General features: G+C 38.0%; 1 protein-coding gene across 4 annotated transcripts in view; it reads right to left on the reverse strand.

The window, feature by feature from the left end:
• Window positions 1–23,926, reverse strand: part of ZC3H14 (zinc finger CCCH-type containing 14) — a 47,266-nt gene extending 23,340 nt beyond the window's left edge. For all 4 annotated transcript variants that reach the window (XM_049612364.1, XM_049612363.1, XM_049612362.1 and 1 more), the window contains exons 1-9: window positions 23,768–23,926; window positions 23,249–23,291; window positions 14,167–14,281; window positions 12,082–12,122; window positions 11,254–11,449; window positions 10,465–10,894; window positions 9,614–9,774; window positions 9,145–9,245; window positions 5,854–6,009 (exon numbers count right to left, since the gene is read on the reverse strand). In XM_049612364.1, coding sequence (XP_049468321.1) covers window positions 5,854–6,009; window positions 9,145–9,245; window positions 9,614–9,774; window positions 10,465–10,894; window positions 11,254–11,449; window positions 12,082–12,122; window positions 14,167–14,281; window positions 23,249–23,291; window positions 23,768–23,803 — 1,279 coding nt within the window. In that variant the 5' untranslated portion in view covers window positions 23,804–23,926. The remainder of the gene's footprint in view (window positions 1–5,853; window positions 6,010–9,144; window positions 9,246–9,613; window positions 9,775–10,464; window positions 10,895–11,253; window positions 11,450–12,081; window positions 12,123–14,166; window positions 14,282–23,248; window positions 23,292–23,767) is intronic.

A 23,926-nucleotide genomic window follows, 5' to 3' on the forward strand; every position in this document is an offset into this window, starting at 1 on the left:
AAAAATTGTCCAAGAGTGGAAAAAAAAAAAAAAAGACTCTAGGGAACCCCTAGCAAAGAGCTGTAGACAAAAAGTAAATCTGGTCGTCTATGAAGTAATATTCATATAGTCTCAATAATGTAAATATGCTGCTTATTGGTTCTCCACTTTTAGTCAATTTACAAAGAGTAGTCGTCTTAACTAGGAAAATACAACAAAATGTGTATCTGATCATCCTTAGCAATATAAAAGTACAGATGGCAGAGCTTAGAAGGTGTGGTGAGAAAAGATGTAGTTTAAAAAAGATATAGTTTAAAAAGGCACATAAATATCCTTATCTTTTGGGAGTCAAAATATACTGAAATACAGTAATCTCACAAAAAATAAATATTTAGATGTATTACTTAAAATAATAAAAGTAGCCAATAAATGAAGCAAAAGACAGCGATTTTACCGTATGGGCCTAAAAAGCAGGGAACAGTGTTAGATCCTGATATACTGTAGCAAAGAACTAAAAGATACCACCTACAAGTTAGTGAATTAAGAAACAGTGGTTATAAAACATATTACAGACATGAAAAAAATTAAAGACATAAACATAAGCTTTTAAAAGCGGTAGCCCTCTGGGGTGCCTGGGTGGCTCAGTCGGTTAGGCATGTGACTCCTGATTTCCACTCAGGTCATGATGTCACAGTTCATGGATTTGAGTGCTGCATCAGGCTCTGCACTGACAGTGTGGAGCATGCTTGGGACCCTCTCTCTTCCTCACTCTTTGCCCCTCCTCCACTCACGCACACACTCTTTCTCTCTCAAAAATAAATAAACTTAAAAAAAAAAAAAAAAAGTGGTAGCCCTCTGGGAAGAACCAGTGTGGAGAAGAACAAAGCCAAGAATGTTGCTTTTTATGTTAAATTTTTCAATGCTAGTTGATTAATTTCTCATCTATCAGCAAGCATTACAAAGATTTGTTTTTCCAAATTTTCTATGGTGAATGTATATTTCATAGCATAAAATATTTTATTTAAATGTTTTTTATACAACACATACAAAATAGGGAAATAAAGGAAATCCATGCCTAGACACATCGTAGTGAAACTGCAGAACATCAAAGACAAAGAAGATCTTGAAAGCAGCCAGAGAAAGGACAGATCACCTACAAAGGAACGACAGACAATTAGAATGACACAGGTCCACTCAACAATAATGGAAGCCAGAAAACAATGGAATAATATATACAAGATGTTGAGAACAAATAACTGTTGTTACCCTAGATTTGGGTATCCAGCAAAATTACTGCACAACAAGGGGAAAAAAAAACAGATAAACATTCTTGGCAAATTTAGACAAACAGACCAATTCTTAAAGAAACTTCCAAAGAATACACTTCAAAAATACTTGGAACATATTAGAAGAGGATGACCCCCACATAACATTCAAGATTTCAGAACAAAAAATGATAAACATGTAGGTCAAGTCTGAACAAACAATGCCTGGGTAAAATAGTGATAATGGTGCCCAACTTACACATTTTAAAAAAGACCAAAACAAAACAATGGAAACATTACGTAAGTAAAGACTGAAGCATTAAGTATTCTAAAGTCCATTTACTTTGGAAATGGGGTCAGAACATTAACTTTTGAAATATGCGATTAAATTTGCATGGTAAAATTCCAGTGCAAACCACTAAATGAACAGAAATGGAGTGCTCTCATTTAAGCTAGTTAAAAAAAAAAAAAAAAGCAGAGCTGGAGCAATCAACAATAGTAACTAATGAATCTTTAAGGCAAAAGAGAAAAAAATGAAAGGCCACTATGAATCAAAAAAGATGACAGAAACCAGTCCAACTACATATTAGAAATCTAAGAAATGTGAATGGTTTAAACTTTCCAGTAACAGGCAAACTCAGACTGGGTTAAAAAACAACAATCTAGCTTTATAATATTTAAGATATATATTTGCCTAAAACTTTAAAAGAGAAGACTGAAAACAAAATCAGGGAAAACAAATGCTGATAGAAGTATAGGAAAATTAAGATAAATATATCAATCCTAGTGGGCAATCTCAAGACTTTCTATCAATGACTGATAAATCAAGCAAACCAAAAACTCAGTAAGATCAAGATTTGAACAATGTAACCATAGAGCTTTATCTACTAAATGCAAAATTCTCAATCCAACAATTATAGTCCACACTCTTCCAAAATGCACACGGAAGACGTATAAAATTGATGCCTTCAGTCTTAACAATTTTCAAAAAATATGTATGACACAGATCACAGTGACACAATGCAATTAAGTCAAGGGTACATATAAAAAATAAAAGACAAAAACAAATCCTCCATATACTATAAATCAAAAACATTTCCATATAACTCATAGGTCAAAGATGAAGATCATAATACTAAGATGGATAATGAAAACATTATAAATTTGTGAATATGCAACAAAAGTGACACTCAAGAGAAATTTACACCTTAAATTTTTACATCTGAAAGACAAGCTAGAATAATTAAAAATATAGATGGATATATATTAAAAGAGTAGAAACCAATGAAATAGAAAATCAAGACATCAAAGGAGAATCAATAAAGCCAGAATTATTGTTTTTAAGTCTTTGAGCAAATTAACAAAATAAACTTCTGGTGACAGACTAATCCAAGACAAAAAGAGAAATAGCACGAATATTGTGAGGTGGTAGGCTAGTAAAAATAGAGGCCAGAGAGATGAAAGAACACTATCAACAACTCATGCCAATACATGTGTGCATATTTAGATTTAAAAAAAACATGTCAGAAAGCTGTAAAACAGTGAGTAAGCACAGTAATTAATGGCTGTTTGCAGAATGTCACTTTTGTGATTGTGAATAAATTCAGTAAGAGCAACGGTAATCTTAAGCAGATGTGTTTGATACCTTTTAAAATTTTTAACCTTTTACTTTAAAACAAAACAACGATACAGAAAACAACACAACACAAACAGTAGTTTAAGGAATTTTAGAAGGCAAAACACCCTTACAACCACCATCCGGTCAAGAAAATAGAACTATGCCAGCTACCCCAGAAACCTTTCCATGTGCTCCATCCCAATCAGCCCTCTCCAAAAGTAACCATTTATGCCATTTATACTAATACCTAAATTTTCTTTGTGGCTTTATCACACAAGTGTGCATCTCTAGATGCTACAGCTTAACCTTGCCCCTCGTTATTTTGTCTTTTAGGTCTTTTAATCTAGAATTCTCAGGCTGTTTGACCTATATGGTGTCCCAGAGGCTGCTCTTTGCCTGTTGCACACTCATGATGTAACAACCAACATATTCCTCTGGCCTCTGTACCTCTGCAAGTTGACTGCTGGATCAAATCCTCTGGCAAGACTAAGGTAGTTTTATTCTTTCATCTGGAGGCATGAAATGGCTTTCACTTTTTTCGTAGACATTAATCACCAGTGCCTACATTCATTAATCTACTGAGTTGGGGGAAAAAAAACCCCACAAACTATAATTGTATCATTCTGTTTTTTTTTACTTACTAGCTGAAGTGATCTTTAAAAATGCTTTCCTAGCAGTGTGTGGTTGGTTCAGTCAATAGAACATGTGACTCTTGATCTCAGGGTCATGAGTTCAAGCTCCACATTGAGCACAGAGTTTACTATAAAAAAAAAATGCTCTTCCCATCTACTATGTAAAGAATTGCAGGGGCGCCTGGGTGGCGCAGTCGGTTAAGCGTCCGACTTCAGCCAGGTCACGATCTCGCGGTCCGTGAGTTCGAGCCCCGCGTCAGGCTCTGGGCTGATGGCTCGGAGCCTGGAGCCTGTTTCCGATTCTGTGTCTCCCTCTCTCTCTGCCCCTCCCCCGTTCATGCTCTGTCTCTCTCTGTCCCAAAAATAAATAAAAAACGTTGAAAAAAAAATTAAAAAAAAAAAAAAAAAAGAATTGCAAACATTTTCTATTTTAGGTTGGGGGAGCTTTATGGTCTCCTGCAACTATTCAACTCTGTGGATGTACTACAAAAGCAGCCAATACATACATGAATGGGCATGGCTTGGTTCCAATAAAACTTTACATACAAAAACAGATGCTAACTCCTATACTATTCAGTTACCCAGGGCTACCACTCTTTAAAGACAACATAAATGCTCAATTATGTATCCAGTTTTCAAGACAATGGATTAGCGTCTATTATCGTCCAGAAGCTAATTAAGGATTTACTTCAAAACATATGAAATCATGGATTTAAAACTGTTTGATGTGCTTTGATAACTGCAATGCTTACCCTTACTGAAGATCAAGTGTCAGTTTCAGTTGCTCTTCACAAATTGGCCCACTTACACTTTCCAGTTAGTACCTACTGGCTGTTTTGGAATTTTTCTGTTCTCAGGTCCATCGTTTACTGGAACTGCAAATAATGCCGACATGGCAAACTGCACAATCCAAAGATTTTTTTTTAATGTTTATTTTTGAAAGAGAGAGACAGAGCAGGAGCAGGAGAGGAGCAGAGAAAGACACACAGAATTCAAAGCAGGCTCCAGGCTCTGAGCTGTCAGCAGAGCCCGACACGGTGCTCGAATTCATGAACCGTGAGATCATGACCTGAGCCGAAGTTGGATGCTCAACCGACTGAGCCACCCAGGCGCCCCACAAGAGTTTGTTTTTGTTTTTGTTTTTTTTAAGAGAGAATGAAGAAACAAACATAAGATGAAATCACTAAAGCTTCATGAAATGTTTGAACCTAGAACAATTTCAAGAACACAGTTAAGGAAAAATGAAAAAAACATATGCCAACATTAGAAAGGTGTAAGTCAGAAATAATGTGATGAGCATTCAGTTTGGGTGGGTTGTTAAATTCAGATCTCAGTAGAAGAGGAAAAGGAAACTAGAACCTTTCCTGATAGGAAAAGAAGGAAAAAAGGTTGGAAAGCAGTGGAGAATGACTGGACAGGCCTAGAGCCCAGATATTGAAGCTGTGTAAACGCCAAGTTGATGGCGTCAATCCTGGACAATGCAGGAGATGGAAACATTAGAATACTCTCAGAAAGGAGTCACATGATGTCATATTGTATATTTTTATAATAGAGATTTTTTTATTTTTTTAATTTATTTTTATTTATTTTGAGAGAAAGAAAGCACACGATGTGCGCACATACAAGTAGGGGAGGGACAGAGAAAGAGAGATAGAGAATGAATATCCCAAGCAGGCTCCACATTCAGCACAGAGCTTGATGTGGGACTCTAGCTCACAACCCTGAGATCATGACCTGAGCTAAAATCAACAGCTGGACCCCCAAGTGACTGAGCCATGCAGGCACCCCCAGAGGCACACTTTAAACAGGAAAGTGTTTGTACTTGAGATTGGGGTGGTGGGATTGAGAGAAAGGAAGCAGAAAGGTCAGCTCAAGGCTAACCATAGTATGCCAGCCACAAGAGGATAATAAATTAGGGCCACTGGGACAATAGGGCAGATCTGGCAGGTAAGAGACAGAATGCTAAGAAAGAGGAAATTTAAAGATTTCAGGTTTAAGAGAACAGGGGTAGGATTAACAAAAAGAAAAAAAGAGAAAATGTAGGCATCTATGTATCTCTAAATACAAGTTTTCTTAAAACCAGCAAAACACTGGTAATTATTAAGGTGAGGTAACTGGATTCATGGGAATTCACTGCACTATTCTTTCCACTTTTAATAACATTAAAAATTTCATAATAAAAAGACTCTTAAAATTCTGAAAAGTATAGGTACAGACTTTTCTCATGGTCCCTTCTCATTCTATTTTTGGGCCTAATGAGCACTTTTGTCATAGAACATTTCATAAATATTGAGTGGCAAATATTTAATGTCTCATAAAAAAAGTATAATAAAGGATGACGTATCATTTAAATTATTACCTTGGCTTTTTTCTATATTATCTCCTTTTGTTTCCTCTTCTTTAATGGGAGGACTTATCCTGGGGGTCCTGCTTTGCCCCTGGACCATTTCTGCCAGCAATTCTTCTTGAGAAGTTCGAGTTCTGGGAGCAACTGGAAGTGTCTGTTTCTGTGAGACTTTTATACAAAAAGGAAAAAAGATGAGAAATGCAGATGCAGTAATACATCAAAACCGAACAGTGAACATGTCCTATTAAATATAAATGCTTCCTCGGGTTTAGGACATATGAAAAGTTTGAAACCGTTCAGATACCAGCTTTTTTCTTACAATATTCCAGAGAGACCAATAACGGATCTCATCTCTACATTTTAAACCATGTGCCATAAATACACTGCCACGCAAACGTATACATTTTTAACCAAAAGTAGTTTATAGTTTTTTTAATATTTATTTTTGAGAGAGAGAGAGAGAGAGAGAGAGAGAGAGAGAAACAGAGTGTGAGCAGGTGAGGGGCAGAGAGGGAGATGCAATTCAAAGCAGGCTCCAGGCTCTCAGCTGTCAGCACAGAGCCCAAAGCAGGACTCAAACTCACAAACTGTGAGATCATGACCTGAGCCAAAGTTGTGGACGTTTAACCGACTGAGCCACCCAGGCACCCCCTAACCAAACACAGTTTAGATTCTGCTTCATGATCACATAACAATTTCAAATTGTAACCTACATAACAGAGGCCAAGAACAAACTCCAATGCTATTTCTCAAAAAACTAGGGAAATCTCTCATCGTTATAAAAACAGGAAATTTCACAATGGAGTACTATGTGGCAATGAGAATGAATGAAATATGGCCCTTTGTAGCAACATGGATGGAACTGGAGTGTGATGCTGAGTGAAATAAGCCATACAGAGAAAGACAGATACCATGTGGTTTCACTCTTATGTGGATCCTGAGAAACTTAACAGAAACCCATGGGGGAGGGGAAGGGGAAAAAAAAAAAAAAGAGGTTAGAGTGGGAGAGAGCCAAAGCATAAGAGACTCTTAAAAACTGAGAACTGAGGGTTGATGGGGGGTGGGAGGGAGGGTAGGGTGGGTATTGAGGAGGGCACCTTTTGGGATGAGCACTGGGTGTTCTATGGAAATGAATTTGACAATAAATTTCATATATTGAAAAAGAAAAAAAATAAAATAAAGAAAAAAAAATTGCCACAAGTTAAAAAGAAAAACCTTAATGTAAAAATAAATACATAAAAAATTAAATAAAAAATAAAAACAGGAAATTTCAAAGTCACAAAGAGTAAAATTCTCTACAATTCTCAACACTCAATAGTGTGCACAGGCAAAAAGAAAGAATGTAAATAGATTAGGTCTAGTGTTGGCCTTTGCGCAATAACCCAGATCTGATATGGCAAAACCCATTTTATGTTCAAGGTTAAAGTAGAAGATGAGAAGCAGGGGCGCCTGGGTAGCTCAGTCAGTTAAGCGTCCGACTTCAGCTCAGATCATGATCTCTTGGTTCATGGGTTCAAGCCCCGTGCTGGGCTCTGTGCTGACAGCTCAGAGTCTGGAGCCTGCTTCAGATTCTGTCTCCCCCTCTCTCTAAAATAAATAAACATTTAAAAATTTTTAAAAAGAAAATAAGAGGACAGATGCCTATGAGGTTTAAAAGTTGCTAACTTACAATTTACTTCACTTTAGGAAGAGGTCACAAAAAGATGCAAAGGAGAATGAAAAACCAGAAAAATGCTACAAGAATAGTCACCAAATCCATAGCAAAAGTAAAATTTTTTAGAGGCACCTGAGTGACTCAGTCGGTTAAGCATCTGACTCTTGATTTCAGCTCAGGTCATGATCTCACAGCTCATGAGTTGGGGTCCTTTGTCTGGGGCTCTGTGCCTTCAGTGCAGAGCTTGCTTGAGATTCTCTCCCTCTCTCTCCCTCCCCACCTCTGTGTGTGTTCGTTCACTCAAGAAATAATCTTAAAAAAATTTTTTTTAGAGTGGGTAATCACAGACAATGCAGAGCCTGCTTGGGATTCTCTCTCCCTCTCCTTGTCCCTTCCCAACTCTCTCTCAAAAAAAAACATTAAAAAAAGAAAACACTTTACACAATGGCTATAGCACATGGGGCAAAGTACAGAATTTAATGCTAATATGGCACCTATCACTTGGTTTGCATTTCAGAATAAGCTTTCTATAAGGTCAGATTACAGAGCTGACTCATCTCATTTTAAAAGCCTGCAAAACCTTTACCTCCTCTCATAAAATAATTTAGAATTTCTACTAGGACTGAGGCAGGAACATCACAAATGAATCAATTCTCTGCTTTATATTCCATTAATGGGTTCTACTGAAAGGAAAGAGACCAATATGCTCATACACCAACCATGTCTTTCTAACTCTGGCCTCTTACTACCCAATTGTGCTCCCTTTTATACATCATAAATTCCGATCAAATGCTGACTCCAATGCCAAGAATATTGCAGTCCCATCTTTACCAAAACTCCCTTTAAAAATTCTGTATTTCATACACACTAGAAAGAGGAAGGAAAAGGCATTATACATGGCTCTAAGAACTAAATTCCACCAATAGCTGCAAGTTCCTCAGACTGGTCAAATCTTTTTACAACCATTATTCCCTGAACCTCCTCTTGGTCTTGACATCTGGCAAGTATCTTTTTTTTTAAATTTACATCCAAATTAGTTAGCATATAGTGCAACAATGATTTCAGTAGATTCCTTAGTACCACTTACGCATTTAGCCCATCCCCCCTCCCACAACCCTTCCAGTAACCCTCAGCCTGTTCTCCACATTTATGAGTCTCTTATGTTTTGTCCCCCTCCCTGTTTTGATATTATTTTTGTTTCCCTTCCCTTATGTTCATATGTTTTGTCTCTTAAAGTCCTCATATGAGTGAAGTCATATATTGGTCTTTCTCTAACTTCACTTAGCATAATACCCTCCGATTCCATCCACATAGCTGCAGATGGCAAGATTTCATTCTTTTTGATTACCACATATATATATATATACATATACGTGTATATATATATATGTGTATATATATATATATATATATGTATACATATACATACACACACACACACACACACCACATCTTCTTTAACCATTCATCCATCAATGGGCATTTGGGCTCTTTCCATACTTTGGCTATTGTTGATAATGCTGCTATAAACATGGGGGTGGCATGTGGCAAGTGTCTTTATTATACCACAACTTGGGGAGCAATCAATTCTAGCTTCCTCAAGAGGTACAGAAAACTAACTTAATGTAAATGTAATACACTTAAATTACCTGTAGAATAGTTAGTTGTTTTTGTTACAGATTCTTGAGCTTCAGATATAGCCTTCAAAATTAGATTCTTGTTAGCTTGTTTAGAAGGTGGAAGTGAAGGTCTAAAAAAGTTAAAGGTATTTTGATTAATTTTTAGATTTCAGCTCTTCGCATGCTAGCCATCCATTAGGCCTTTACTATAGCCTTTTCTTAGGTTTGAAACAGACTAGCAATAGTTCTTAGGAAATGCCAACTAGATGGGAAAGTTTTAACTTTTTAAATAATGAATCTGGATCACCCCTCCTCCCCACTATATTAGTTTTTAGTATTCTCTGTAATCTTCTCCAATTTTAAGCAATTTCTCTTTGATTAATGTTTCTCAAAAACCAATGGAAAAATCTTACGTTATTAAATTTTTATTTTCATGATCTCTAACAAACCCAGGAGCTCCATCAGCCAACTAAAGATTTACAGACAATGTTCAGGGTACCTCCTTTCAGGCTTTGCTGGCACTGACACACTGCTGGAGATGCTTCCTGTACGAGACCCACAATCATCATCTTCCTCCTCCTCTTCTCCATCATGATTGAATTTTTTTACTTTAACAACTGAACTTACCACAGGCAACTTTCTCTTCCGAAAGTTTTCTTCCTGCAATCAGATAAATTTACGCTTACCTAGTCTCAGAAAATAACAAAGATCTACCACAGTATTTCTTCCTTTTCAAGAAAAAGCCAATCATATTTAGAATTCACGGGCTATTTCCTGGTTTCTTATAAAAATATAAATATCCCTAGTAGCCAATCTTCAGCTAAACAAAAACTAGTGCTTTACAATCACTTATAAACAGCAGCATGTAACACTATTGAAGAAACTAATAAAATGAAATTACTTGTTTACTAGTAATTGCTGTGGAAAATCTAATAAAATTGACCTAAAATTCTACCAAAACTATAAGGTAAGGTTAAAGGTATCTCCAATTGGGGGGGAAGAAAGGTTATCTCAAATGCTGGCATCCCAGAAAAATAAACAAGATGTAAAATATCTGTAGAAGCCAGTTGTGAAGAGGAAAATCTGGTGTAGTATGTTCAGTAGCAGATGTATCAGTTTAAAGTAAACTTGCAATACGTGTGTAGCTATTCCACACATATTTAGTATTAAGAACTGCTAATTTTCAGCCTAACAAGCCAGAATTTAGAAGTATATACAGGGATGCCTGGCTGACTCAGTTGGTAGAACATGTGATTCGATCTCAGGGTCACTGAGTTCAAGCCCCATGTTAGGTGTGTGGCCTACTAAAAAAATAATAATAAAATAAAATAAAATAAAATATATACAAACCTCAATACTCATTTTTTCTGAGTTGTTTCTGAAGAAGGGACTATAAGTCTCTTCTAAGCTGTTAAGCACTTCCTGTTCACACAAACGTCCTGTTTCATATACCCGGCTGTTCTGTAAATCAGGTTGCTTGGCAGCATGAATATTGTTTTGTTGCTGCTGAAATTGCAACCTGTTTAAATGAGCACCACTATCTGCATTTCGACTTGCAGGTGGTCGATAAATTTCAATAGAAGGGCGAGAAGAACCATACGTAAGTGTCACTGTCGGTTTTTTCTGAGATAAGGGATTCTCCTGCACAAAATTGAGGTCTTCATCAATGAGATCATCTGGTTCTGGCTTAATATCAATCACATCTTCAGAGGGTGCTGGCTCCCTCAGAGGCTTCACAGTTGACATTAATCGGGTTGCAGCTCCATCATCATAAGTCTGTCTATTTTTTTAAGAAACACACAAAGAATTATATCCAATTTAGAGCAGTATCTTTAAATCTTCAAAGAATATTTAAATTTTAATGAAACAATGTAGATACTCCCTTTACAAATTCCATTAAAAACTACTCTAAAATTGCATTCTATTTTAAAACTCTGATTTAAAACTCTGATTCAAAACTCGTTTGAGGTAAAAGATAATCATACTTTGGATTTTATTATTTTATTCAAAAAAATTGCTCATGACCACCTCCGTATTTCCAAAACTTTCTGAAAACAGAAATTTAAAGATACAAAAACCAATGTAAATGTCACATACACACACCTACCTACCCACAGCAGGTCTACAGAGGATTCTCACCTAACATTAGTGGCTTTCTGCTCCTGTGAACTAGTAGAAACCCTGGAATCTCTTTTCTCAGGTCTTGTGCTAGCAACTGCGAGGGGTGGCACTGCAGCTTCATGCCTTCTCTCGTCTCCCCGACCGAAACTGCTCTTGTTTGAAGACACGTTATTATCAAAGATGTTGGTATCAGAAGCCTTGAGACTGGAGGGATCTGAAAAGAAAATCACATGGTCCTTCTAAGCTGTTATTTATTACTTTGAACCTTCCCTGTCTTCATCACCAATTTAAAAGCAATACGTATTCTTCCACAACATTTTTAATGGCTGAATGTTATTCCATACATAGTAATATAATAATTATTTCGATCTGCTATTACTAAACTTTTAAGGAATTTTCGATTATAAAATACTAAAATATCCTTGAAGCTAAATCACTGCATACATGTACAATTACTTCCTTAACATAAATTGCATAGTTTCCCTTCCTTTATTTAAGTTTACTTATTTATTTTTGAGAGACAGACAGAAACTCCCAAATAGGCTCTGTGCTGCCAGCACACAGGGCTCAAACTCATGAACCATGAGATCATGACCCAAGCCAAAATCAAGAGTAGGGAATTTAACCGACTAAACCATCCAGGCGCCCCTCTCTTCCATCGTTTAAATTATCTTTAAATTATGTTAAATTTATTGCTCTTGAATTCATAATTCATAGGCTTCCTAAGAAAGTTCAAATGAACCACTGTTTTCAAATTTATGGAATTTTTCCCAAAGCAATATACATGGCTTTAGAAAGAAAATGCTATAGTAAATTCCAAAAACCCTGAATTTTAATGAATCTTACCAGTTGTAACAGAGCGAAGTTTATCTAATACACCATGAAGCCTGAAAGAAAAAAAAATATATTTTAAAGCTTCCTTTAATCAAGAAAGATTTTATCTCAATTGTCACTTGAAATTTGATGACATTATAGAATTTACCTTCAGATATAATGGTACTAAATGGTATTTAATAGATAAACTACTAAAATTAAAGACTCAATGTACCTTAGGGTAAAAGATAAAACACACAAATATGTAATACAGCTTATTATTACAATCATTTAAGCAGTTTGTTTTATCTATTAATATGGTTTTTGGGACAACTTAATTCCAAGCGTCGAAAAAACTTCAAAATAATCTTAAAATATATCACTTCATTGTAACTATTACTTACAAAACTAGTCACATAAACAAGAATAGACTACAACCTTGCTTATAATATAACCTGTTTTAGTAGTTATGTGCAAGGCAAATGTGCCTTACAATCCTTTCAGGAGGCTTCATGAAAACACCAGAAATATCTCATTAACAATGTTTCAACCAGAACCCCATCACATGCCACTGTCCCCTTGGACAAAATTATTGCAGAACAGTCCGTTTCAAGCTGGTGAATGAACATTTAACTTAAGAAAATAAACTGCCAAGACAGTGACATCGTAACTTGTATCAGTATGTGTTAAGGAACTAAATTTATGGCAAGATGAGAAAGGTCAATTAATATGATTTTAAATTCAAATTCATGTAGTCCTTTATGTAAGAAATTTGTCTCAAGCATTCCATCAAGTTAATTAAGAAGGACCTACTAAGTCAATCTCCCATATTATACTAGTGGGACTCCAACCAAAAGTGATACCAAGGATGAACCAAAAAAATCAAGTCAAAAAACATGTATGTGAAAGAAAACAAATACGTGGACTGTAGATTTAAAAAAAAAAAAAAAAAAAATCAGTTTCCCCAGTCAAAAGTTCAACGGTCTTTTTTTTTTTTTTTTTTTTTTTTTTTTAATTCTAGGGACTAAGTGTAACAAGTGGGTTAGCTCACCCACGCTACGGTAGTGGATGTTCCAAAACATCTGAGGATCAACCAGTGTACTGAATGTTCTTCAAAACTATGTAATATAATCAGAGAATTCTATTTGCAATTTCAAGAAAACTTCACAAGACTGATAAAGCATATAGTAGCCCACTGGGGCAAAAATACCTTCAAGACAAACTCTGGTTTAAAAGCAAGAAGTAGAAGTTAACCAGTTTAATATCCCTCTTTAGCGCCTATTAACCTCTCCCAGTCTCCTGCCATGCAAAGTAAGCAGGCCACTCTACTAGCTCAACTTTTGCTCCATTATCAACTTGTTCTGTAATTGGTGGTTCCCAGAGTGAGGGCCTTTTCAGAGTACTTCCTGATCTATTCTCAGCCACATCATTACCTCCCCCTACCCTCACTCTACCTCAAACATGGTACCAGAGCCTGGCCTGCCTTCTTAAATGAATCTTATGCTTTTTCTCCATATTCTCAACTGAAAGGCCTCTGTTGGTTTGAAAAAGGACACTGAAAATAATAACATGAATTTATATTTAAACATAAAATTGTCTTTTTACAATCCCAAACTTCAGAAGGTTCCAAACTTTTAAAACTCATTTGAAATTTTGTCCAAAACCTTTGCCCCCTAAAGGTTAACTCATTAGAGAAAGCAACTGAGGAAGTCAACCCGGCCCCCAAAACATATGTAACTGGTTTGGGTTCAGGGAAAGGAATAAGAGATCCAAAGGTTTACAAAGAAACACAATAACCTACCATTAACACAGACTAAGGACTTGCTATGGGCCAGGCACAGATATAAGTACCTTACATGTATTATTTCATTTAATCCTTACAATGTCCTATAAAGGGAATTTATTAATCTCATTTTACAAGTGGAAAAACCAAAGTAAGAGGCAGATCCAGGATTCAACCTCAGCAATCTGGCTCCAGAGGCTGTGCTCTCATGCATGGCTTACTACCTGCCTCTCCACAGTGAATCTGCCTCTCCTGTCAAGAACCTCTTTTCAGACAGAATACCTACTCTGATTGTGCCAAACTTTGGTCTAAGGGGTAAAAATTCAGAAACATACCATACGGTGAATCGAATTGTGTTGTTCCCTAGAAACAGGGACAGGTCCTCTGTCATTTGGTCCTGACTTTTCTTGTTGGCCACCATCACCATAATGTAATCAGGAAGTTCTTCATCTAGTTAAAAGGAAAAGTATATAAAAACTTTTTTACGTTTTCCTCAATATTGACTTCTAAAAAGTTAACATACTTGAAAATATAAATATAGCTCTAAGAATTAACATCTCAGCTCTACTAGAATTATGTTGGACAAGAAAGTATAGCTTTTTTTCCCTCTTCATTACATAGGTATTTCAATTATTAGTAAGGATGGGAATTAGAAATAACAAATCCTTATAAAACTAGGTATTCTGAATTACAGTATCAAACTTGAGTGTATTCATTTCCTTTTTATCTTTTTAATTAATGCTCATCAATTTCAGCAAAGCTTCCAAAAAGCAAACGGATATTCCTCAAGAATAATAGAGTTTTGTATGTTTTGTGTGTTACTTAAGCTTCAAAATTATACTCCTTTCTCAAGAGAACATCTTTATCCTCAGTAAAGGCAGATTTCTATTATCTCAGGGTAATAAACTTCAACATCAAATGAACTAAAACCACCCAAAAACTCTACATGGTTTAAAAAATTTAATCTTAAATTTAAATAATTTCAATTTCACTGTTTTATCCTCATACTCTCCTACATAATGATTATGAAGGTGAGGTCTAGGACCAAAAAGAAAAACAAAACCACCACAGTAAGAAGATAAGGAAGCAAAAGCCATTTATCAAGAACTCTAATCCCCACCAAAAAAAAAAAAAAAAAATCCTTTAGATTTAATACCTAAAATGTTCCTATTTTTAAGTAGGCAGAAAGGCTCATTTCAGAAATACACTTAGGCCAAAACAAACAAAAAACCTTTCATTTGTTTCAAGGAGAAATACCAAAAATCCAGTTCAAGAAAAGCACAAACATACTCAGAAAGCCCAATCTACAAATGGAAACAGAAATCTCATTTTTTTTTTTTTTTTTTTTTACTGCTCTAGTAGTATGAAGACACAATTGATTTATTCACTTTATATTAATGGACATTTAAATCTCTTGAAATTTTACACTAACAACAAAAAAATGTTGCCAAGAAATTTTAGGAAACTAGGTGGCAACCCTGCCTGAACATTACGATTATTGGGAGAGTTAACTGAAAATCCAGAGGCTATGTGTTATGCAAGCTATTCTGTTTCACATCATGACAGACCTAGAAGAAGTAGTATTTATAAGGTGCACTGGGGTAAAAAGTTATTCATAGTCAAAGTAAACTAGCCACTTCTGCCTTACCAGTTACCTCAAGTGCTATGAAAAATCAAATCTGAATAGAATGAAAACTTTTCCTAATTTCCAGTATAATAACGTGCAGATAACACTAGCTAAGCAGCTGCTATAGAGGAGAGATTCTCAAATTTAATTTCACGTTAGAATCTGCTGGGGAGCTTTAAAAAAATCTGCTTATGTCCAAGCTCCCTCTCAATTAAATTACAATACTGGACAGGAGGATCAAAACATCAGCGTTTTATTTTATTTAAGTATAATTAATATACGTTATATCAGTTTCAGGTGTACGACATACTAATTTGACAATTCTATACATTACTCCATGCTCACCACGGTAAGTGTAGTCGCCATCCGTCACCATACAATGTTATTACAACACTATGCTTCCTATGCTGTACCTTTTGTTTATGTGACTCATTTTAGAGCTAGAAATTTGTCCCTGTTAATCCCCTTAATCTAGTTCACCCATTCCTCACCTACCTCCCCTCCGGCAACCACCAATTTGTTCTCTGTATTTAAGAGTCTGGGTTGTCTGTTTTTAGTTTGTTTTTTAGATTTTATTTCAAGTAATCTCCACACTCAACGTGGGGCTCATATTCACAACCCTGAGATCAAGAATTGCATGCTCTACCAACTGGGCCAGCCAGGCACCCTGCTTTATTTTTTAGATTCTGCATGTAAGCTAAATCATATGGTATCTTTCTCTGTGACTTCATTTCACTTAGCATAATACCTTCTGGGTTCCTCCACATTGTAAATGGCAAGGCCTCATTCTTTTTTATGGCTGAGTAATGTTCCATTATAAACATATACACACGCGTATATGTTTATACGTATTACATCTTCTTTACCCATCATCTATCAATGGGCACTTAGGCGGCTTCCATACCTTGGCTATTGTAAATAATGCTGCAATATAACATATAGGTGCATGTATCTTTTCATACCATTCTTTGGGTAAATACCCAATAGAATTCCTGGATGTGGTACTTCTATTTTATTTTTTTGAGGAACTGCCACACTGTTTTCCACAGTAGCTGCACCAAATTGTATTTCCACCAACAGTACACAAGGGTTCCTTTTTCTCTATATCCTTGCCAAGCTCTTGTCTCTTTGATTCTAGCCATTTTGACAGGTATAAGGTGATAGCTATGGTTTTGATTCGCATTTCCCTGATTAGTAATGTTGACTATCTTCTCATGTGTCTGCTGGCCATCTACACGTCTTCTTTGGAAAAATGTCTATTTTTATTTTTCCAAGTGTATTTCTTCTGACAGAGAGAGAGCAAACAGGGAAGGAGCAGAAAGGAAGAGAGCGAGAATCCCAAGCAGGCTCCGCGCTGTTGGTAGAGCCTAATGCCAGGCTTGAACTCACGAGCCGTAGAGATCATGACCTGAGCCAAAACCAAGAGTGAGATGCTCAACCAACTAAGCCACCCAGGCGCCGCCCTCTGTCCATTTTTAAAATGGATTTGGTGTTTGAGGGATTTTTTTTTGGTGTTGAATTGTAAGTTTTTTACATATTTTGCATATGAATCCCTTATCAGATGTATCATTTGCAGATACTGTCTTCCATTCAGCAGGCTGCCTTTTTGTTTTGTTGGAGAAATCTGAGTATTTAATGAAATTATGCAATGTGATGTGAGGAGATACAAGAGAGAACAAAAAACCATTTCTTTTCTTTGCAGAGTATCAAAAAGTTCCGTTTTCTGGAAATTGCAGTAAATAAGCCTGGTAGCTTATTTATGCAAAGTGTAAGGTTAACAAAGAAGTTAGAATGCTTTGTCAGCCTTCACAGATTTTCTCCATCATAATGTCAATGGTGAAGATGTGCTTTCCTGTCACTATCAGTTTGCATCTTCTAACCCAGCCATCCACCTGTGTGGATCAGTTGGTTGAGCGTCCAGCTGAGGTCATGATCTCACGGTTCATGGGTTAGAGCCCCATGTCAGGCTCTGTGCTGACAGCTCAGAGCCTGGAGCCTGCCTTGGATTCTATGTCTCCCTCTCTTTCTGCCCCTCCCCCGCTCATGCTCTGTCTCAAAAATAAAGATAAACTTAAAAAAATTTAAAATAAAATAAAATAAAATAAAATAATATTCTATGTGAGATCAGTTGTTGCTTCAGTACAGGTCCAAGCAGAGAAAGGTGGGAAGGAGAGATACAAAGAAGCCCAAGGCAACTTTTGGGAGTAATGAATATGTTCATTAGTCTGATTATCGTATGTATTTGTCAAAACATACTAAGTTGTACACTTAAACTATGCACAGTTTAATGTATACCAATTACATGTCAACAGAGTCATTAGAATTCATACTGTTTTCTCAGTTTACAAAACAGGAAGAATCTAATGAAAAACTAATGTGTTCATAATATATTTTTACAGAATTCTGATTTCTCAAATTTATTTGAAGTCTATACAATAGGGGAAAAAGTGAGTTTTGAAGGTTTAAGCTCAGACTTCTACAATGTGAGGAAAATCGTCAACTATAAATTTTTTTAAGTAAAAAATAAAGAAAATAACATGTGAATGACTTACAAATTGTAGTTGCCATCCCACTAACATGCTCCATTTTAAACAAACACAAATGAAGTTATCATTCTTAACAAAGACTTGTTCTCCTTTGTATCCCACCCAATACGTTAAAAAAGGATACTCAAGGGGCGCCTGGGTGGCGCAGTCGGTTAAGCATCCGACTTCAGCCAGGTCACGATCTCGCGGTCCGTGAGTTCGAGCCCCGCGTCAGGCTCTGGGCTGATGGCTCGGAGCCTGGAGCCTGTTTCCGATTCTGTGTCTCCCTCTCTCTCTGCCCCTCCCCTGTTCATGCTCTGTCTCTCTCTGTCCCAAAAATAAATAAAAAACGTTGAAAAAAAAAATTAAAAAAAAAAAAAAAAAAAGGATACTCAATATTTATTAAAGGACTGTTTCTATAACCTTAGAAGTTTCCAGGACTCTTTCTAATACCAAAAAAAGAGATTAGAAAGTCACCCTTTCCAGAAGGACGACACACAAACATACAATTAGGTAGTTAACTGTAAATCTAAATTAATAATGGCAGGCTCCAGGTTCTGAACTGTCAGCTCGGAGCCCCACACAGGGCTCAAACTCATGGACCATGAGATCATGACCTGAGCTGAGGCCTACGCTTAACCAACTGAGCCACCCAGCCCCCCCCCCCCCCCCAGCCCCCCCCACAATTTCAGTGGAGTTCCAGAGGACCATACAGGAGTGACTGACTCCTGTTTTTAGCATTAAGGACACAGAAGACCTGAGTTCTTTGGTCTTAAATCTGATACTGACCAGCTCTATTTAGCCCTTCCAAGACTCCATTTCTTGATTTGTAAAAGGAGTAATACTACCTGCCATTCCCGCTATTTTCAGGAACAAATGGAACTATATGAAAATATTCTGAAAATCATAAAATATATACCTTTATTACAATTACATTTTATATTGGACAATATTAGGCTTATAAACCAGGTTTTAATAGGCTCAAAATCCTTGGTTTGAGATTTTTGCTAAGTGATAGGAATCATCAATAAGATTGAATTCAGACTCAATGAACACGTTTGTGCTTTCATGTGCTAGAATTAAGAAAGTTCACATCATAGGTTTTCTGTAGATTTATTTTTGAACTAAAACAAGTTCCTGACACATAGCTGGTGTATCCATTAAGTGCTGATCAAATAAAAGAAAAAAATGAATCCTGGTTCAGCTTCATCTTCACTTCTGAGCCTCAATTCCTCTTACCTGTTAATGACTTCTAACAACTTTGACAACAATTTACAAAATGTGTCCAGCATGTGTTAAATTAGCAATTCTCAAACTGTTGGATCTCAGGTCCCTTTTACGTTCTTAAAAAAAATTTTTTTTAATCTCTATTTTTGAGAGAGAGCAAGCAGGGGAGGGGTAGAGAGAGAGGGAGACACAGAATCCAAAGGAGAATCCAGGCTCTGAGCTGTCAGCACAGAACCTGATGTGGGGTTCGAACTCAGAGACTGGGAGATCTTGACCTGAGCTGAAGTCAGACGCTTAACGGATTGAGCCACCCAGGTGCCCCTTAAAATTTAATGTTTATTTATTTTTGAGAGAGAGAGAGAGAGAGAGAGCGCACGCGCGCACGCGAGCGAGCACGGGCACAAGTGGGGGAGGGGGAAAGACCAAGAAAGAGACAGACAGAGAATATGAAGCAGGCTCCAGGCTGTCAGCACAGAGCCTGACAAAGGGCTCGAACTCACGAACTGTGAAATCGTGACCTGAGCCGAAGTTGGATGCTCAACTGGCTGAGCCACACAGAAGCCCCCTAAAACTATTGATGACCCCAAAGAACTTTTATTTATGTGAGTTATCTATTGGTAATTACCAGACTAGAAAAACTAAGAATTTAAAAAAGTATTAATTCATTTAAATTAGCGGGCGCCTGGGTGGCTCAGTCGGTTAAGCGTCCGACTTCAGCTCAGGTCATGATCTCACGGTCCGTGAGTTCAAGCCCCGCGTCGGGCTCTGGGCTGACAGCTCAGAGCCTGGAGCCTGCTTCCGATTCTGTGTCTCCCTCTCTCTCTGCTCCTCCCCCGTTCGTGCTCTGTCTCTCTCTGTCTCAAAAATAAATAAACGTTAAAAAAAAAAAATTTTTTTTTAATAAAATAAAATAAAATAACATACCACACGTCAATAAACCCATTTATATGACATAAATAACATTGTTATTAAAAACCCATTTTTTCCCCAAAAAAATGCAAAAGTTGTATTTTTATAAATCTCCTTAATACATGGATTTTAAGAAGACAGCTGGATCCTAGTTTCTCCTTCTGCATTTAAATGTTATGCTGTTCTAGTTGAAAAACATGAAGAAAATCTGGCCTCACAAATACATAGTGAGAAAATAAAGTATAGCTGACCCTTGAACAACATGAGTTTGAACTGCCTGGGTCCAATTATACCTGGATTGTTTCTGCTACAGTCACCAAAAATGTATTTTCTCCTCTTTATGACTTTCGTAATGTTTTTTTCCCATAGTTTATTGTAAAAATACAGCAATATATATAACATACAAAATATGTGTTAATGGACTGTTTACGTTACCAGTAAGGCTTCTGATCAACAGTCGGCTAGTAGTTGTATTTGCGGAGAGTCAAAAGTTGTACTTGTATTTTCGACTGTGTGTAGGGAGGGGGAGAGGGAGTATCCAGCAACACTAACCCCCCAATTGTTCAAGGCTCAACTGTATTTTAACAGCCTTTTCAGATAATGCAGATATTCTTTTGTGATACTATACCAAAATTCAACAAGTGGTACTTTCTTAAAGGTTAGCAGCAATATGGAAACTAAAACTCTATCAATGACCTTTTTACACTTATTACATGAAAATCCCTTGATCCATCTTCCACTTTTATTTTTTTTTAATGCTTATTTTTGAGAGACAGTGGGGAAGGGGCAGAGACAGAGAATCTGAAGCAAGCTGCCAGCTGTCAGTGCAGAGCCCCCAACACAGGGTTCAAACTCATTAACTGTGAGATCATAACCTGAGTTAAAGTCAGATGCCCACTGACTGAGCCACCCAGGTGCCCCCATCCTCCATATTTAATGTATCTTTTTTCCCCTGTGTAATTCTGTATCATCACGCATTGATCATGTGAAAGAATAGTGGCTAAGGGCGCCTGGGTGGCTCAGTTGGGTAAACGTTTGATTTCGCTCAGGTCTTGATCTACCAGTCTGCGAGTTCAAGCCCTTCATGGGGCTCTGTGCTGACAGCTCAGAGCCTGGAGGTTGCTTGGGAATCTGTGTCTCCTTTTCTCTGACCCTACCCTGCTCGCACTCTGTCTTTCTCTCTCTCTCAAAAATAAATACACATTTTAAAAAATTACACATTAAAAAAAGAAAGAAAAAAAAACTGGTTCACTGAGCTATACAAATCACTTGACATGCTGATACATTTCATTATGAGACAGAAAAGAATCATTTGTCAATATCATTAAAAATCTTTTGTCTTAAATGTTTGAGAGAAAGTGAGTGCACAGACAAGCGGGGAAAGACGCAGGGAGGCAGGAAGAGAGAATCCCAAGCAGGAAGAGAGCCACCCAGGCGCTCCAGAAATTCTTTTACGTGATGGGAAGCTTTCAAGTTCATGAAGGTAAACACAAATTTTTCAGAATTCTAATTTTCATTTGAAAGCTCAACTTTCGTCACTGGCAACAAAGTGTATCAGTTTTTTCCTTTGCTCACTCTCAAGAAAATGTCTGCCAAATACCCAAGTGTATATATCTAGCTTGTCAGAATATAAAAATGATGTTCCCATGGGGTGCCTGCGTGGCTAGGTTAAGCATCTGATTCCATTTTGGCTCAGATCATCATCTCACCATTCAGAGCCCCTGCTTATTAGGATTCTCTCTCCCTCTCTGCTTTTCCCCGACTCATGTATGCAATGCACTCTCTCTCAAAAATAAACATTAAAAAAAAAAAAAAAAAAAAGATGTTCCATAAAAAAGGTGGCTGGGTTTAGTTCTCAACTCAATCACACAAATCCTTTCCATTTAGACAATCCATCCTGCTTTAATATACAGCACAAGTACTTTATGAGTAATTCCTACTTTCTCAGACCACACATTAAAAAGATGTAGTCAAGGGCCAGGGTTTATAAACGATTTTTACTGCTTCACTAATTACATATGTATACATACATATTTTAAGCAGGCTTCACACCCAGCACAGAGCCCAATGCGGGACTCAAACTCACAACTCTGAGCCGAGATCAAGAGAACCACACTTAAAACGACTGAGCAATCCAGGCACCCCCCCCCCCCTCCTTAATTATATCCTTAAATGAAACTGGCTTTAAAAAAAAAAAAATTCTAAGCGGAAGGGTGTGAATATGATCGGTCATAAGAGTTTGGTATGAGATCTCAATTTAGGGTAAGGTACCAGCACTTTAACTGACCACTGCATTTGCCCAATCCAAATGTCAGCACAGTGAAAAGAGCGAGTACCCTATCAGTATTACTATGAAAACAGTTTTGACTTCACAAAAACCCTTGCCATCTCTCACACCGTAAGAACCACTGTTGTAAATGGTAGCTATTACTTTTACAGGAGGCACCAGCGTCAGAGCCAAAGAGATCTAGGTCTCAATCCATAAAGCGCTGCTCAAGTAAGCACTCAAAACCTCAGTTTCCTTGCTTGTACAGGGAGGGTTATTACCACTTACCCCTCAGTGTTCTCCTGGGTATTACCGTGACCTAATGCATAGACAACGGTTAAACACACTGCCTGACCCAAAGTAAACACTCCAATTATAAATCATAAACGAATAAAGAAAACGCATTACTGTATCCGGTAAGACAAAACGGGACAGGAAAAAAGAAACATCTGAAAATAAAACTCACTGAACCATGACAGAGGCAAATGTGAGAAAACATTCATATGCAAAATAATGGTTCTGAAACCAGAAGATCAAAAAGAAAGTAAGGGAAATAGGAAAAACAAAGTAAGAATCAGATAAACATTATGGAGAAGACGACAGAGCCTCAAGAGAGAGGAAGCTAAACAATTTTAAAAACACCATGGGACTTGGGGGGGGGGGACAAAAACAAAAACCAAGGTTGCATATAGAGCCTTCAAGAAAAAACAGTAAGTCAAATAAGTAACCAGGGAGTACCGGATTTGGAAGTAGAACGGGATCTCTCCAAAGTCAAAAGTACGGTGGGGAGAAAAAAATGCATTCACTAAAATTCAATTAGCAGCAAACTCTAAATTCTACTAGGCTAGCAACAAAAAACTTACCAACATAAGCTCCTAATTCTTGCAATTTCCCCTTAATGGCACTCTGACGGGAGGGAAAAAAAACAAGCGTGCGTGTGAGAAAGGAGGAAAATCACCGGGCTCCTTAACGCAGAGGCAACTCAGCGGCTGCGTGCACCTCCCGCCCCTGCGCGCCCAGGTGGGGGTGGGGAGGCGCCCGGGCCCCCTCCCCCGTCCCCGCGACTCCTCCCCGCCCCCTCCCCCTCCCCCGTCCCCGGGCCTCCCGCCCGGCCCTACACGCCTCCTTCCGCTCCGGGCGGCTTTCTCCTGCCGCGGCCCCGCTCGCCCGCCGCTCTCTCCGTGGCCGCCTCTGCGCCCAGGCCCAAGGCGGCCCAGGCCGAGGTGAAGCCGTTCGCCGACCCTACGGCCCGCCCAGAGCCACCGGCGGCGACTAGGCCGCGGCGTCCAGGCCGGGCCCACAGTCCCCGTTACTCCTGACAACCGCGCGCTCGCCTGCCCGCTGAGGCCCGGGTTCCCGTCCACGCTCGACGCGGGCCTCACCCGGATCTTGCGGCTAATCTCGGTGCCGATCTCCATGGCTCCACGGCGGGCGGCGGGCTCAGCAATGCGCGGCTCTTCGCTTACCCAAGAGACCCGCGCCGGCTCCCGGCCCGCAGCTCCGCCGCCGCAGCCGCCAGCGTCGCTCCCGGCCGCGCGCTC

The sequence above is a fragment of the Panthera uncia genome (assembly GCF_023721935.1).
Source record: "Panthera uncia isolate 11264 chromosome B3 unlocalized genomic scaffold, Puncia_PCG_1.0 HiC_scaffold_1, whole genome shotgun sequence".
NCBI classification, from domain to species: domain Eukaryota; kingdom Metazoa; phylum Chordata; class Mammalia; order Carnivora; family Felidae; genus Panthera; species Panthera uncia.